Source organism: Trachypithecus francoisi, unplaced genomic scaffold, assembly GCF_009764315.1.
Source record: "Trachypithecus francoisi isolate TF-2019V2 unplaced genomic scaffold, Tfra_2.0 Lachesis_group10, whole genome shotgun sequence".
Classification (NCBI taxonomy): domain Eukaryota; kingdom Metazoa; phylum Chordata; class Mammalia; order Primates; family Cercopithecidae; genus Trachypithecus; species Trachypithecus francoisi.
The window spans coordinates 78,494,582-78,506,684 of NW_022681455.1; the positions used below are offsets into that span (position 1 = coordinate 78,494,582).

General features: G+C 47.3%; 1 protein-coding gene across 2 annotated transcripts in view; it reads left to right on the top strand.

The window, feature by feature from the left end:
- The first annotated feature begins 10,379 nt into the window (after nucleotides 1-10,379).
- The window catches only part of GPR139 (G protein-coupled receptor 139), a 45,668-nt gene continuing 43,944 nt past the window's right edge, over nucleotides 10,380-12,103 (top strand). Inside the window, exon 1 of one of the 2 annotated variants that reach the window (XM_033217844.1) lies at nucleotides 10,380-10,804. In XM_033217844.1, coding sequence (XP_033073735.1) covers nucleotides 10,678-10,804 — 127 coding nt within the window. In that variant the 5' untranslated portion in view covers nucleotides 10,380-10,677. The remainder of the gene's footprint in view (nucleotides 10,805-12,103) is intronic. The other variant, XM_033217845.1, reaches the window with a different exon arrangement.

Below are 12,103 nucleotides of genomic sequence, written 5' to 3' on the forward strand. Positions count from 1 at the left end.
TCTAGTTGGAAAGAATATTCAAACTTTCTCTCTTTTTCTAGCTTGACAACTTTAGTACCTGGAATGCTCTAAGGTGTAATACACAGAATGTGAGAATCTTGGCCTCTGATGCTGTACAAATTAAGGGGAAAATGACATCTGATAACTATTTATTCAAACACGGATCTGATGTCAACTACAAGTTACTGTTATTATCTCTTTTGGGGCCAATTCTCATGTATGTAATGGATGGCATTAGACTTTGAGTTATAAAAAGCTGCACTTGCATTCTAGTTTGACACTGTGTGTGACCTTAGACTTTTCACTTCTCGGTTTTGGACTCAATTATCTTACCTGTAAAACGGGGGGATTGAATGGAATCTCTGTGAGTCCCTACTTCTTCAACACTAGAAAATAATGGACACACGGCTTGCTTTTTCTGTGCTGTAAATTTCTCATCTATAAAACAGGCTTATGATGCCAGCCCAAGCCACTTCACATGGGTAACAATGAGGATTAAAATTAAATGGTGTACATGGCTGTACTTCGTTCAGAGTAAAGTTCTATCAATCGTGACGTATTACTATGGAGCGAGGATCACTGGCTGATCAATGCATGTCCTTGGTTGCTAGTAACAGAAACCTTCTCTGACCTGACTGATGTAAACAAATGGATTGTTTTTTAAGTAACCTTCAAATCTCTACAGATCCTTTTCTGGACAGTCCTTATGTGTTTTCATTTTATGGATTTTTTAAAATTGTAGTAAGGACATTTAACTTGAGATATATCCTTTGAACAAATTTTTTAGTGTACAACACAGTATTATTGACTTTGGATACAATATTGTACAACATATCCCTAGAACTTATTTATCTTGCATAACTGAAATTGTATGCCTATTGACTAGCAACCACCCATTCATTTCCTTCTCCCACTAACCCGTGGCAACCACCATTCCACTCTCTGCTTCTATGAGTTTGGATATGTTAGATACCTCATATAAGTGGAATCATGCAATATTCATCTTTATGTGACTGTCTTGTTTCACATGGCGTGATGTCCTCCAGATTCATCCACATTGTTGCACATGGCAGGATTTATTTCTTCTTGAAAGGTGAATAATTTTCCACAGTATGTCTATATCACATTTCCTTTATCCATTGTTCCACTGCTGGACATTTAGGTTGTTTCTGGGTCTCGGCTATTGTGCATCATGCTGCAGTGAATGTGGAGTGAGGACATGGAGCCCACAGAGGAACAGGAAGCCATGGATTTGGAAATGCTCAGGAAGCAAGAACCACAGCAATAGCCCCGGAGCAAATGAGTCCTGTGCAGCCATCCCCACCAAGATGAAGGAAATCCAAACTCTTCTGCTGCCCTTGTCCCTCACTCAAGTTTCTAAGTTCAAAATGACAGCCTGGGCCAGGCACAGTGGCTCATGCGTGTAATTCCAGCACTTTGGGAGGCTGATGTGGTTGGATCACCTGAGGTCGGGAGTTCAAGACCAGCCTGAGCAACATGAAGAAACCCTGTCTCTACTAAAAATACAAAATTAGCCAGGCGCAGTGGCACATGCCTGTAATCCCAGCTACTTGGGAGGAGGCAGAGGCAGACGAATCACTTGAACCCAGGAGGCGGAGGGTGTGGTGAGCCGAGATTGTGCCATTGTGCTCCAACCTGTGCAACAAGAACGAAACTCCGTCTCAAAAAAAAAAAAAGAAAGAAAGAAAGAAAAGAAAAGAAAAAAAAAGCCTGCAATTGACCAAGCTCAGGACGCTTGCTCATCTACCTCTGACTGCCCTGGGCAAAGGGATCTCTCCCCTTTGGCTTCTGTAATGGGGTGGCAGGCACCTGAATATACTCTTTGTCCAAACCATACCCAGTGGGGAAGAATCCCTCTCCAAAGGGAAACCACAATCTGTTAGGAAGGAGAAGAAGATTCTGGGCAATCCCTACATGCAAAATAACTACTACCCAGAGACCTATTAAATGCTAAATAATCATAATGTGTCACCCTCAGACAAGGTTTTTGTTTGTTTTTCTCCTCATCATTACTGTTTCCCCACCCAACGGGGAGCAGGTAATTTGGTGACACATTATTGCTGTGTTTTATTTCCTCTTCTTCTTCCTCTTCTAGCCCTCCTGCTCCCCTTCTCCTTTCTTATTCTCCCTTCTCTCCTTTCTTTCCTCTCTTTTCCCTCCTCTCTTCTCCCCTTATTACCCTCCCCTTTTTTCTTTCTTCCCCACCCAACTCCTGTTACTTTCCAGAGCAAAGTGAGTCTTAAGGGATACACAGAGGCCTCTCACATCTCTCTGAACCAGAAAGAAAAGTCTTTTCCTGATACATCAACATCCTGGTCATCACAATCTGATTTTATTCTACCATACATGCACACATGCATGCACAAGTGTGCAAACATATTCATACATATACATACACATACATGCACATGAACATATACATACACACATACCCCTAACTCTTGCCTTCCCCTTCCTCTCAGGACCCCATTTCCTTCACTTCATCTCCGATCATTCTTCATATCCTGATGAAATTTACCCAGGTGCAGCTTGGATTCTTTGTCCTTTCCCCCTTGCCGGGCTTTAGGAGGCAGGCAGGCAAGCAATTGTGGAAATATTCCCATCCTGCTCTGTGGCTGCCCCTGACCACCTTGAAAAGTCAGTGACAAGCAACAAAAGGCTCTATCCAAACTCAGTAAGAATTGACGTGCACCTCAAAGAACTGTTGTGAGTGATTGCTACAAGAGATGCTCAGCTGTTCACCAAGACATCCTCAACAAGAAGCCACACGTGTGGAGTAAAACAAACAGCAGAAAAACACAACGCTATAGTTCTTATTGGAAAGCAAACAAGAGCCCGCCGTCAAAGACAAACTGGTAAAAGCTCTAGCAGAGCAGGCCAAGGTCAGTGGAGAGCTGGGAGCATCAGAGGAAAATATCAGGTGCCACTTTGACAGCCTAATCGCAGGGAAGCAATTGTCTTCTGCGCCAACTCCAAAGGCTGAGCTTCTAAAGAATTGCAACGCCACCAGGAGATGTTAGTTTCAACAATTGCTTGTAATAACATACTTGGCCAAGACACACTGCACAAGACACGTTTTCCTACATTTTATTATGATAATTTTCAAGCAGACATAATGTTTCCACTGAAAACCCATCTACCCATGACCTAGATTCTACCACTAACATCTCCTTGCTTTAAGGTATATCTACCCCCTCTATCCATTCTTCTAGCTACCCATCAATCCTTTTAATTTTTTGATTTTTTTTTTTTTTTTTTGAGACAGAGTCTCACTCTGTAGCCCAGGCTGGAGTGCAGTGGCATGATCTCAGTTCACTGCAACCTCTACCTCCTGGGTCCCAGTTCAAGCAATTCTCCTGCCTCAGCTTCCTGAGTAGCTGGGATTACAGGCACGCACCACCATGCCCAGCTAATTTTTGTAGAGATGGGGTTTCACCATGTTGGCCAGGCTGGTCTTGAAGTCCTGACCTCGTGATCCACCCACCTCGGCCTCCCAAAGTGCCAGAATTACAGGCGTGAGCCACCGCACCCGACCTATTTTTTGTTGCATTTTAAAGTGGCAGGCATTCGTACACTTCAACCCATAACCTCAGCATGAACTAGATTTGTTTATAGTTCACGCTGTAAACAAATATTTTACATTTTTGTAAATATTTTTGACCCCCAGAAATAAAACACGTGGGTTGGGGGACAGAGAAAGAGATCTACAGGTGAAGCACGGAGGATTTTTAGGACAGTGAAACTACTCTTGATGATACTATAATGGCGAGTACATGTCATTATACATTTGTCCAAACCCATAGAATGTACAACACCAAAAACTAATGCTAATATAAACTATGGACTTTAGGTGACAGTGATGCGTTCACGTGGGCTCATCGGTTGTAACAAATGGACTGCTCTTGTGCAGGATGTTGATAATAGGGAGGGCTATGCCTGTGTGGGGATGGAGGGCATTTGGAAAATCTCTGTACCTTCAACTCAATATTGCAGTGAATCTAAAACAACTCTAAAAACCAAAATCTATTTAATTTTTAAAAATAAAACATACAACGTAAATCTGACAGGACTAGTAAACTGGTATCACTTGGGCTGAATTCAGCTCACAAACAAACATGCAGCCTGCCTGTCGTTGATTTCCATGCCTCCCATTATGGAATCCCAACTTTTCTTTCAATAAATGGTCCACGTCCTCTCACAGTGAATGTGGTTTGGGAAGAACTTACCCCTTCTCTTGGCTTTGTCACTGGACACATGAGACACACATTGCAATCAGTATATATATTTTTTGTTGGCTACAGAAATTTAACTCAAACTTGTGAGTTTAGTTGAGATGAGCCCCTGACCCAGGTTGGTTCACCAGGGGTCGTTCCTAGGACTTTTGTTCCAGTTCTCTTTTAGTTCTGGTTATTAAGCTGACAGGATAAATCTAGGGATGATGGTGTCCATCTTTTTATTATATTGCAAAAACCTGCTTGAGAATGCAGCTAATCAAGGCAAAGCAGAAGCCATTGATGGAAAAAGCCAGGTATGCTTTTGCACCTGAATCAGCCAGGCCTGCAGTCAGGCAAACTTCTATACTTTTCAGTTATAAGAGCCAATACATTCCTTTTTAAAATAAAACTAGTTTAAGTTTTTCTTCAACAATTTCAATAAAAAGAGTCCTGGGGAATACACGGTTACTAAGGGAGCTGAGCTGGGATTCAAACCCAGGTCTGGATTTAAGCCTCAACAGTTGACAGTTACACTACTTGCACTGCCATTAGGTTCTGCATTGAACATTCCAGGATGGACGCTTCCCCTGCCAGGAGGTGATCTAAATACAGGAAGGGCAGATAACAGATAACCTTTGAATGTCAACACAATGTGGTAAGAGATGTTTCAGGAGAAAGACTGTCCATGTGGAAGGTAAATGGGGATGTGCAGGTCAGGAAAGACTTTGAGGTCAAGATTATCCTTTAAAGGAGTCCTGAAAAGCAGGAAGAAACCAGAGGGCAAGCTACAGTCTGTGGGAAGTGGGAGGACAGAGGATTCAGCCAAGTGAACCCAGTGTGCTACAAGCCCCATTTCATCAGCCCTTCCATCTAGAACAACCTTAATCACAATCACTGTGTGTTTGCGTTTCACTTCCTATCAATGTATCTGTCTATTCATCTATCTCCATCTCTCTGTGTCTCTCTTCACATCTCTGTCTCTCCCTGTCTCTCTAGCTGACCCTTTACTCTCCTTCCCTCCTAACTCCCTTTCTCACTTTGCCTTTCCCTCTCCCTCTTTCTTTGCACATACACTCTCCTAACTTCTGGAATGCAACCCTCTCCATCATCAACACCACCCTAGTCCAAGTCACTATCATTTCTCACATATCCAACATGACAACCTCAAAACTCGTCTTCCCACTTCTATTCTTGCCTCTTTTCCATCAATTCTCCACCTCCCTGACATAGCAAGTATTTGAAAATGCAAATATAATCAGAGCACTCCCCTGCTTAAGACCACGGATAAAGACCAAACTTCTCCCCATAGCCTACAAGACCTCACCTACTCTCTAACTGCATGGATCTCCTTGTACTGCACCTACACACACACACACACACACACACTCTCTCTCTCTCTCTCTCTCTCTCTCTCTCTCTCTCTCTCTCCCCCTGGTCTCCCACCTCCTCAAAGAGTTCTTCTCACTCCCACCCCAGGGCCTCTGCACTGCCTCTTTCTTCTACCTGGGATGCTCCCCTCACCTCTAGATCAACATCCCTTCACCTACTTATCCTTCATCCCTTAATCCTTACTTATCCTTCACATTCAGCTCAAATATCACTTCTTCAGAGAAGCCTTCCCTGACTGCCAGACTACATAGAATTTTCCTTGACTCCCTGGTGCATGCTGGCTCATTCCTTTCACTTTTTTTATAGCCCTTATCCAAGCCCCAACCACAGTTGGCTTGAGTGCGCCATTGTCATACACAACCAATCAAGTGGATCAGCCCCTTAAGCAAATTATCTGTGTGTGTGTGAGTGTGTGTGTGTGTGTGTATGAATTGATTCATGCCTATATCTTGCACTTGACTTAAAGATCCAGGAAAGCAGAGACCATATCAACTTTTAAAAACAATTGTATACCCAGAACTTCATACAGTGACTAGCATAAACATTTCTGGTTTGTTACAGTCCCCACTACTCCCTATTGCGTTCCCAACTCTGAGTAACGTGTTAGTTGCAATTTAAGTTATGTTTATGTTACTGTTTATCTTAAAGAATTATCCCTTCATACTGCTGCCTCTATCAAAGGGTGGAGAAACAGAATCTACACCAAGAGGACCAAGAGTTCCAGGAAAAATGGGAATAGCACATTTCCCATGAAAGTGAAGAATGCAGACGGGTGGGGTGGCTCACGCCTGTAATCCCAGCTCTTTGGGAGGCTGAGGTGGGTGGATCACTTGAGATCAAGAGTTTGAGACCATCCTGACCAATATGGTGAAACCTCATCTCTACTAAAAATACAAAAATTAGCCAGGCGTGGTGGCGGGTGACTGTAATCCCAGCTACTTGGGAGGCTGAGGCAGGAGAATCTCTTGAACCCGGGAAGCAGAGGTTGCAGTGAGCCAAAATGACACACTGCATTCCAGCCTGGATGACAAGAGCAAGACTATGTCTCAAAAAAAAAAAAAAGAAAAAGAAAAAGAAAGTGAAGAATATTTATTACCTGCCCAGGCTCACAGGTGTTCAAGTGTGAAACTCCTCCTCTAAAATTCTGTATATATTTCTATTATATTTATTTATTAATTCATCTAAGATTTATTTCTGGACACCTACCTGGCATGCTCTTTGTACTTGGGATACAGTGAAGGATAAGACAGATGAAGATCCTGCCTCCATGTTACAAAGAGCCTACATGACAGTGTGTAACGTTTCCTATCACTTACCTATCCTTCCACTAGTCTGAGCTCCTGATGGTTTCAGCACAGGCTCTGGAGCCAATTGCCTTGGATTCAATTCCAACCGGGTGGTCTTGGGCAAATTACTAAACTTCTCTCTGCTTTGGTTTTCTCATCTGTGAAATGGGGCTAATAATTGTACCTTCCTTCCATTGTGATAATGAAGATGCAATGAGTTAAGTCGTGGCTGCCTCTTAACAAACCCTCAGTAAATGTTAACTCTTATCACTCACCTCTGTCTCCTAAGCAGAACTGACTTCTTGGATGTGTGACCTATGTAGTTACTGAAAGCCCTATGCTTGGAAGGGCTCCATGCTTGGTTTAATGCTCTACTCTTGGTGTCTTGAAATTCTTAATAATTTTTGAACAAGAGACCTTGCATTTTTATTTTGCACTGGGACTTGCAAATTATGTGGCTGGTCCTGACCAGCATATGTTATGTGTCCAGTAAAATTCTGTTGAAAGAATGAGTAAATGAATGAATTCAGCCAACCACTGTTGTTGAACTGAGTCTGCCATTGTCATACAGAACCAATCAAGTGGATCAGCCCCTTGAGCAAAATTAAAGGACTTTTGTTGTTAACTCATCCTGCCCATTCCCTGGGACTCAGGAACACTCAAAGGTTGACCTAAGTCTTTGAAGATCTTCTCATCCAGGCCAGGTGCATTGGCTCATGACCATAATCCCAGCACTTTGAGAGGCTGAGGCAGGAGTTTGAAACAAGTCCGCGCAATATAGTGAGACCCATCTCTTAAAAAAAAAAAATCTTCTCATCCAAACTATCCATTTTCCAGGAAGCTTGGACCTTGACAAACTGCCAGTGTTCCTGATGGAGCCAGCAGAGGACCCAATCCAATTCCCCATTCTCCAGAACTGCAGTCTGCACCGTTCACACCACGCCCCTCTTTTTCTCCCAGCTCAGCATTCCTGGGACAAAGGCATACCTGGTCTCATTCATCCCCATTTTACAGATGGAGAAATAAAGGCTTGGACACAATAAGGTCCATCAAGATTTCCCATGCAGCCCAGTCCCTCTGCCTAGTTAAGTCTGTAGTTCTGTGAAGAGTCTCTAACTAGAGCCCCAGAATTCAAATCACTCAAATCGTTTTTGGAGTGACTAGTCATATATGATCATTATATGCTAAATCCCCCTAACCCCAACAGCATTCTGAGACCCTGGCCTGCAAGGACAAACAAAGGTAAACTCATCTCCCTGCAGGCCCTGAGTGCTGAGTCCTTTCATTCTTTCAACATCTATTGAGAGTCTGCAGCATGCAGGCACTGTGTGAAGCTGAGATACAACCAGGAACAACACAGACAAAAGGCCTTGCCTTTCTAAGAGAAAGTAAAATAAATAAATACAATGTGTATGGTCTGCTGATAGTGCTACACACTATGCAGAAAAATTAAGCAGGGAGGGACAGAGGATGTGAATACTTTGAGGTGGGAGAGGAATGGAGATTTCAATAGGGAGGAGAGTAGAGATTTCAATGGTAAATAGGATCATAAGGGAAAGCTTCAAAGAGAAAAGGACATATAAGCAAAGACCCTAAGAAGGTGAGGAAACAGCTTCCTGCAGCTGTGCAGAGGAAGAGCCTTCCAGGCAAAGGGAATGGCCAGTGCAAAAGCCCGGAAGCCTTATCCATCATTCACAATGCAGAGGGCATCTCTGAAGAGACTAGGAGGGCTTTGTCAGATCACATACATATCCCTCCACCCCTGGCTAGCCCCAACTTCTCATCTCAGTCTAACCGCCTGCAGACCAATCCAATCTATAGGTTTTTAAACAATTATTTATTGAGCTTCTACAATGGCCAGCCACTGCTTTATTCATCATTGCAGCGGTGTTCTTGTTTTCTTTGTGTTTGCAGTAGTCACAGTTAATCGAGAGAGGTCACAATAAAATTTCAGCATCTAATGGGGTCTGAAATCTCAGCCCTGGCCTCACTGGGCTGAGTCCATGTGACTCCGTAATCTGCCCTTTTGTGGGGCCACGTGCCTCCTTGCTTACTACAGACCCAGCTAGATCCAGTAGATGCCCCCCTTATGCAGACTGTCTGGTTCTGTATGCTTTGGAGATTTCCACTCTGCCCTAGAGTGTCCTCCATCCCTGCCTAGGGTAACCCCTAACAAAGACAAGAACTAGATACATGCTCTTTGCTAGTCTTGAGGGCCAGGGGTCCGCTCCACGTTGGGAGACCTGGAAAAGGCTGGGGAAAGCTCAGCCAGTTACTTCTCTCCAGGAATGGATGTGATAGAGGGGTGAGGGGCGTTGGGAAGCAGCGGGGGCGGGGTCTTAGGCTTCTCAGACTCATCACAGCTCTTTGCATAGGCAGCTGCTACAGTCTGCTCCTGGGGATGCCTGGCCTGGGTACTCCTGCAGAATCTTTAACTCTCTCACACTCACTGTCTTGAGCCCCAGACAGATCTCTCTCTCTCTCTCTCTCTCTCTCCCCCTCTCCTAAAGTCTGTAGTGGCCACACCAGGAACCCTCCACCTGTCTGCCCTGAGGATAAAGGACCACGCACACATTGCTTGGATCCCACCTGCTTTACCAATGCTACCCTTCACACAACCTTCAAGCACTCTAGACAAGCCCCCATGACTCCCAGGTGCGTTTGTGCAAGTTTGGAGTGCCCTGTGGGTGTGGTCTTGTGTACGGTGATGAGGATGCCTGCGTGTTTTCAAGGATTTGGATGTGGGATGGGAGTGCATGAGTGAGAGTGTGAGTACACCGCATGCCTGGGTATTGTGTGTCTTTGTGTGAGCGTGGGCGAGTGCGTGTTTGAGTGGCTGCAACATCCTTATCCCTGACTGAAGGGCGGCATGCAGGAGGGGCTTCTCTTAGCCAGTCTGTATCCTCTTCAAACGCACTCTAGTTAGGGGACAGTCCACCGGCGGCCACCCCCAGAGTCGCCACACACACGCACAGGGATGCACGCACCCCTCTTTCCAGAGCCAGCAAGCTCAGCTCCCCTGGTCCAGGAAAACCGACAACCCTTTAGCATCCTCGCTGCTCCAACAGCCCCACCCCTTCCCCCATTCTTTGCCCTAGGTGTAGAATCCTCTCTCTGGAGATGGACTGGAAGCATTGGCAAGGGGCAAGAGAGGTGGCTGCGAGGAGAGTGGAGAAAGGCAAACTGAGGACACGCTGGAGGAGTGAAGAGCAGCTGCGGGAGAGGCAGATCCCACCCACACCACGCCCCTCCCTCGGGGTTGGATATGGGGGTAGCCTGTTTTCCACCCCGGTCTTCCTTCGGGGTTCCCAGATCTAACTGCATCTTCTCCCCTGAAACTGATGCCAAGCGAGGCGGCTGGGACCCCCTCCTCTCCCGCATCCCTCCCACCCTACACAGACTCCGCGTCCAGGCAGCCGCTGATTGGCTGCGGGGAGCGGCGTCCCAGCCCCCCGGCTTTGAGGCGGGAGTGGAGCGGGTCCGAGGTGGGAGGCGCACAGACGGGCTCCGGGAGCCCCTCCCGAGGCCCCGCGCCGCGCGCCCCGCACCCTGCGCCCCGCGCCCTGCGGGAGGGCTGAGCCGGGACTCCAGGCAGGCAGGTGCGGAGCGAGAAGAGGGGATCACGGCCAAGGATAGGAGCCAGTCCTGCGGTGAGAGAGGCGCTGCTGCTCCAGCTGCTGCCTCCGCCGCCGCCACCACCGAGCCGGCGACCAGAGTCGGGCTGGCAGGCCGGGCGCGAAGCGGCGAGGGGAGCGAGGGGCGCGCTCATGGAGCACACGCACGCCCACCTCGCAGCCAACAGCTCGCTGTCTTGGTGGTCCCCCGGCTCGGCCTGCGGCTTGGGCTTCGTGCCCGTGGTCTACTACAGCCTCTTGCTGTGCCTCGGTTTACCAGGTGAGGGGCGTGGGGGAGAGGGAGGGAAGCCAGGAACCCCAAGCGCCGGGTAACCCTGCCCAGAATCCCCCGTCCTTCCCCGTGCGTTCCCTGGCACCCCCTCGGAAAAAGTTTAAGCTTTAAGGTTAACTGCAGAGATTTCCACATGGGGGGAAGGAAGTTGCTGTGCCCTGGCTGGGGACCGTGTGTGTGTGTGTGTGTGTGTGTGTGTGTGTGTGTGTGTGTTTCATGACTGTGACGGCGGGCGATGGGCTTGGCGTGTGAGCGTGGATTCGAAGGTGCATTTGTGCGCGCGTCTGGAGGGGGCGGCTTTCATGGGGTCGGGGCGTAGAAGGCTGTGTGTGTGTTTGGCTTGACTGTATGTTCTGGACAGAAGGCTTCGCAGAGGCTTCCCTTCTCCCGTGGCCCCGGCACGTCCACCCTACTTGGGGCACCTCTGCCCCTCTGCCTGACACGAGATGAAGCTGGAGACCCTGACACTGAGCACTCTCTTGCTTGGTGGGGGGGGGGGGGGGGGCACTGGCATGGAGAAAGGATGCCTAGCAAGAAAAGGGTCTCCCAGCTGGCTAAGGAGAATCAGGGGTTGGCTCTGGGACCGTGCCCTGGCCAGGGCAAGGGTGCAGAGACACACAGGGCAGCCTGCGGTGACTGCCACCTCAGGGCGTCACAGTCTCCTTGAGGACATGGCTGGCCCCCTGGCTTGGCCTCCAGGTTTACCCACCCTGGGCAGCTCACGCTGCTGCGGATGTCTGGCTGGTCTCACATCTTAATGTCCTTTTCAAAGTGTGGCTGAGACTTGTGCTGAATTCCTGAAGAGAGCTGAGCTGCCGAGAAGGAGGGAGTGCTTGCCTGGGCTGTGTGCAAGAGAGGGAGAGAGAGAGACAGGTTTTTTCCTGGGGCTCCAGCTTTGGGTGGACCCTCCTCACAGGCAGTCTCAGTGGCAGATAGATTCCTAAAGATTACCTGCATGCAGAGAGGAGAGAGGGACTGAAAGAAGTGGAGATAAAGAGAGAAAAATAATACAGTGTACACCCTAAAATCTTAGCATCATCTCCCCAGTCATCTCTTAGTCTGCGAACCTTAGCATCTTGCTATCCTGGGAACTTGGGAGCTGGATTTCTGAGAGCCTGGCTGAGATTTCCTTTCCAAAACATTCAACTTGGCAGTCAGGGCTCCTGATGAGATTGTTTCAATAAATCCCCTCTCTCAAATTTGGCAGGCATGAGAAAGCGCAAGTTTACTAATGTGTGAGCCTCTCTCCCCCAGTCAGTGATGAGGCTTTTATTCCTAACTAATCGC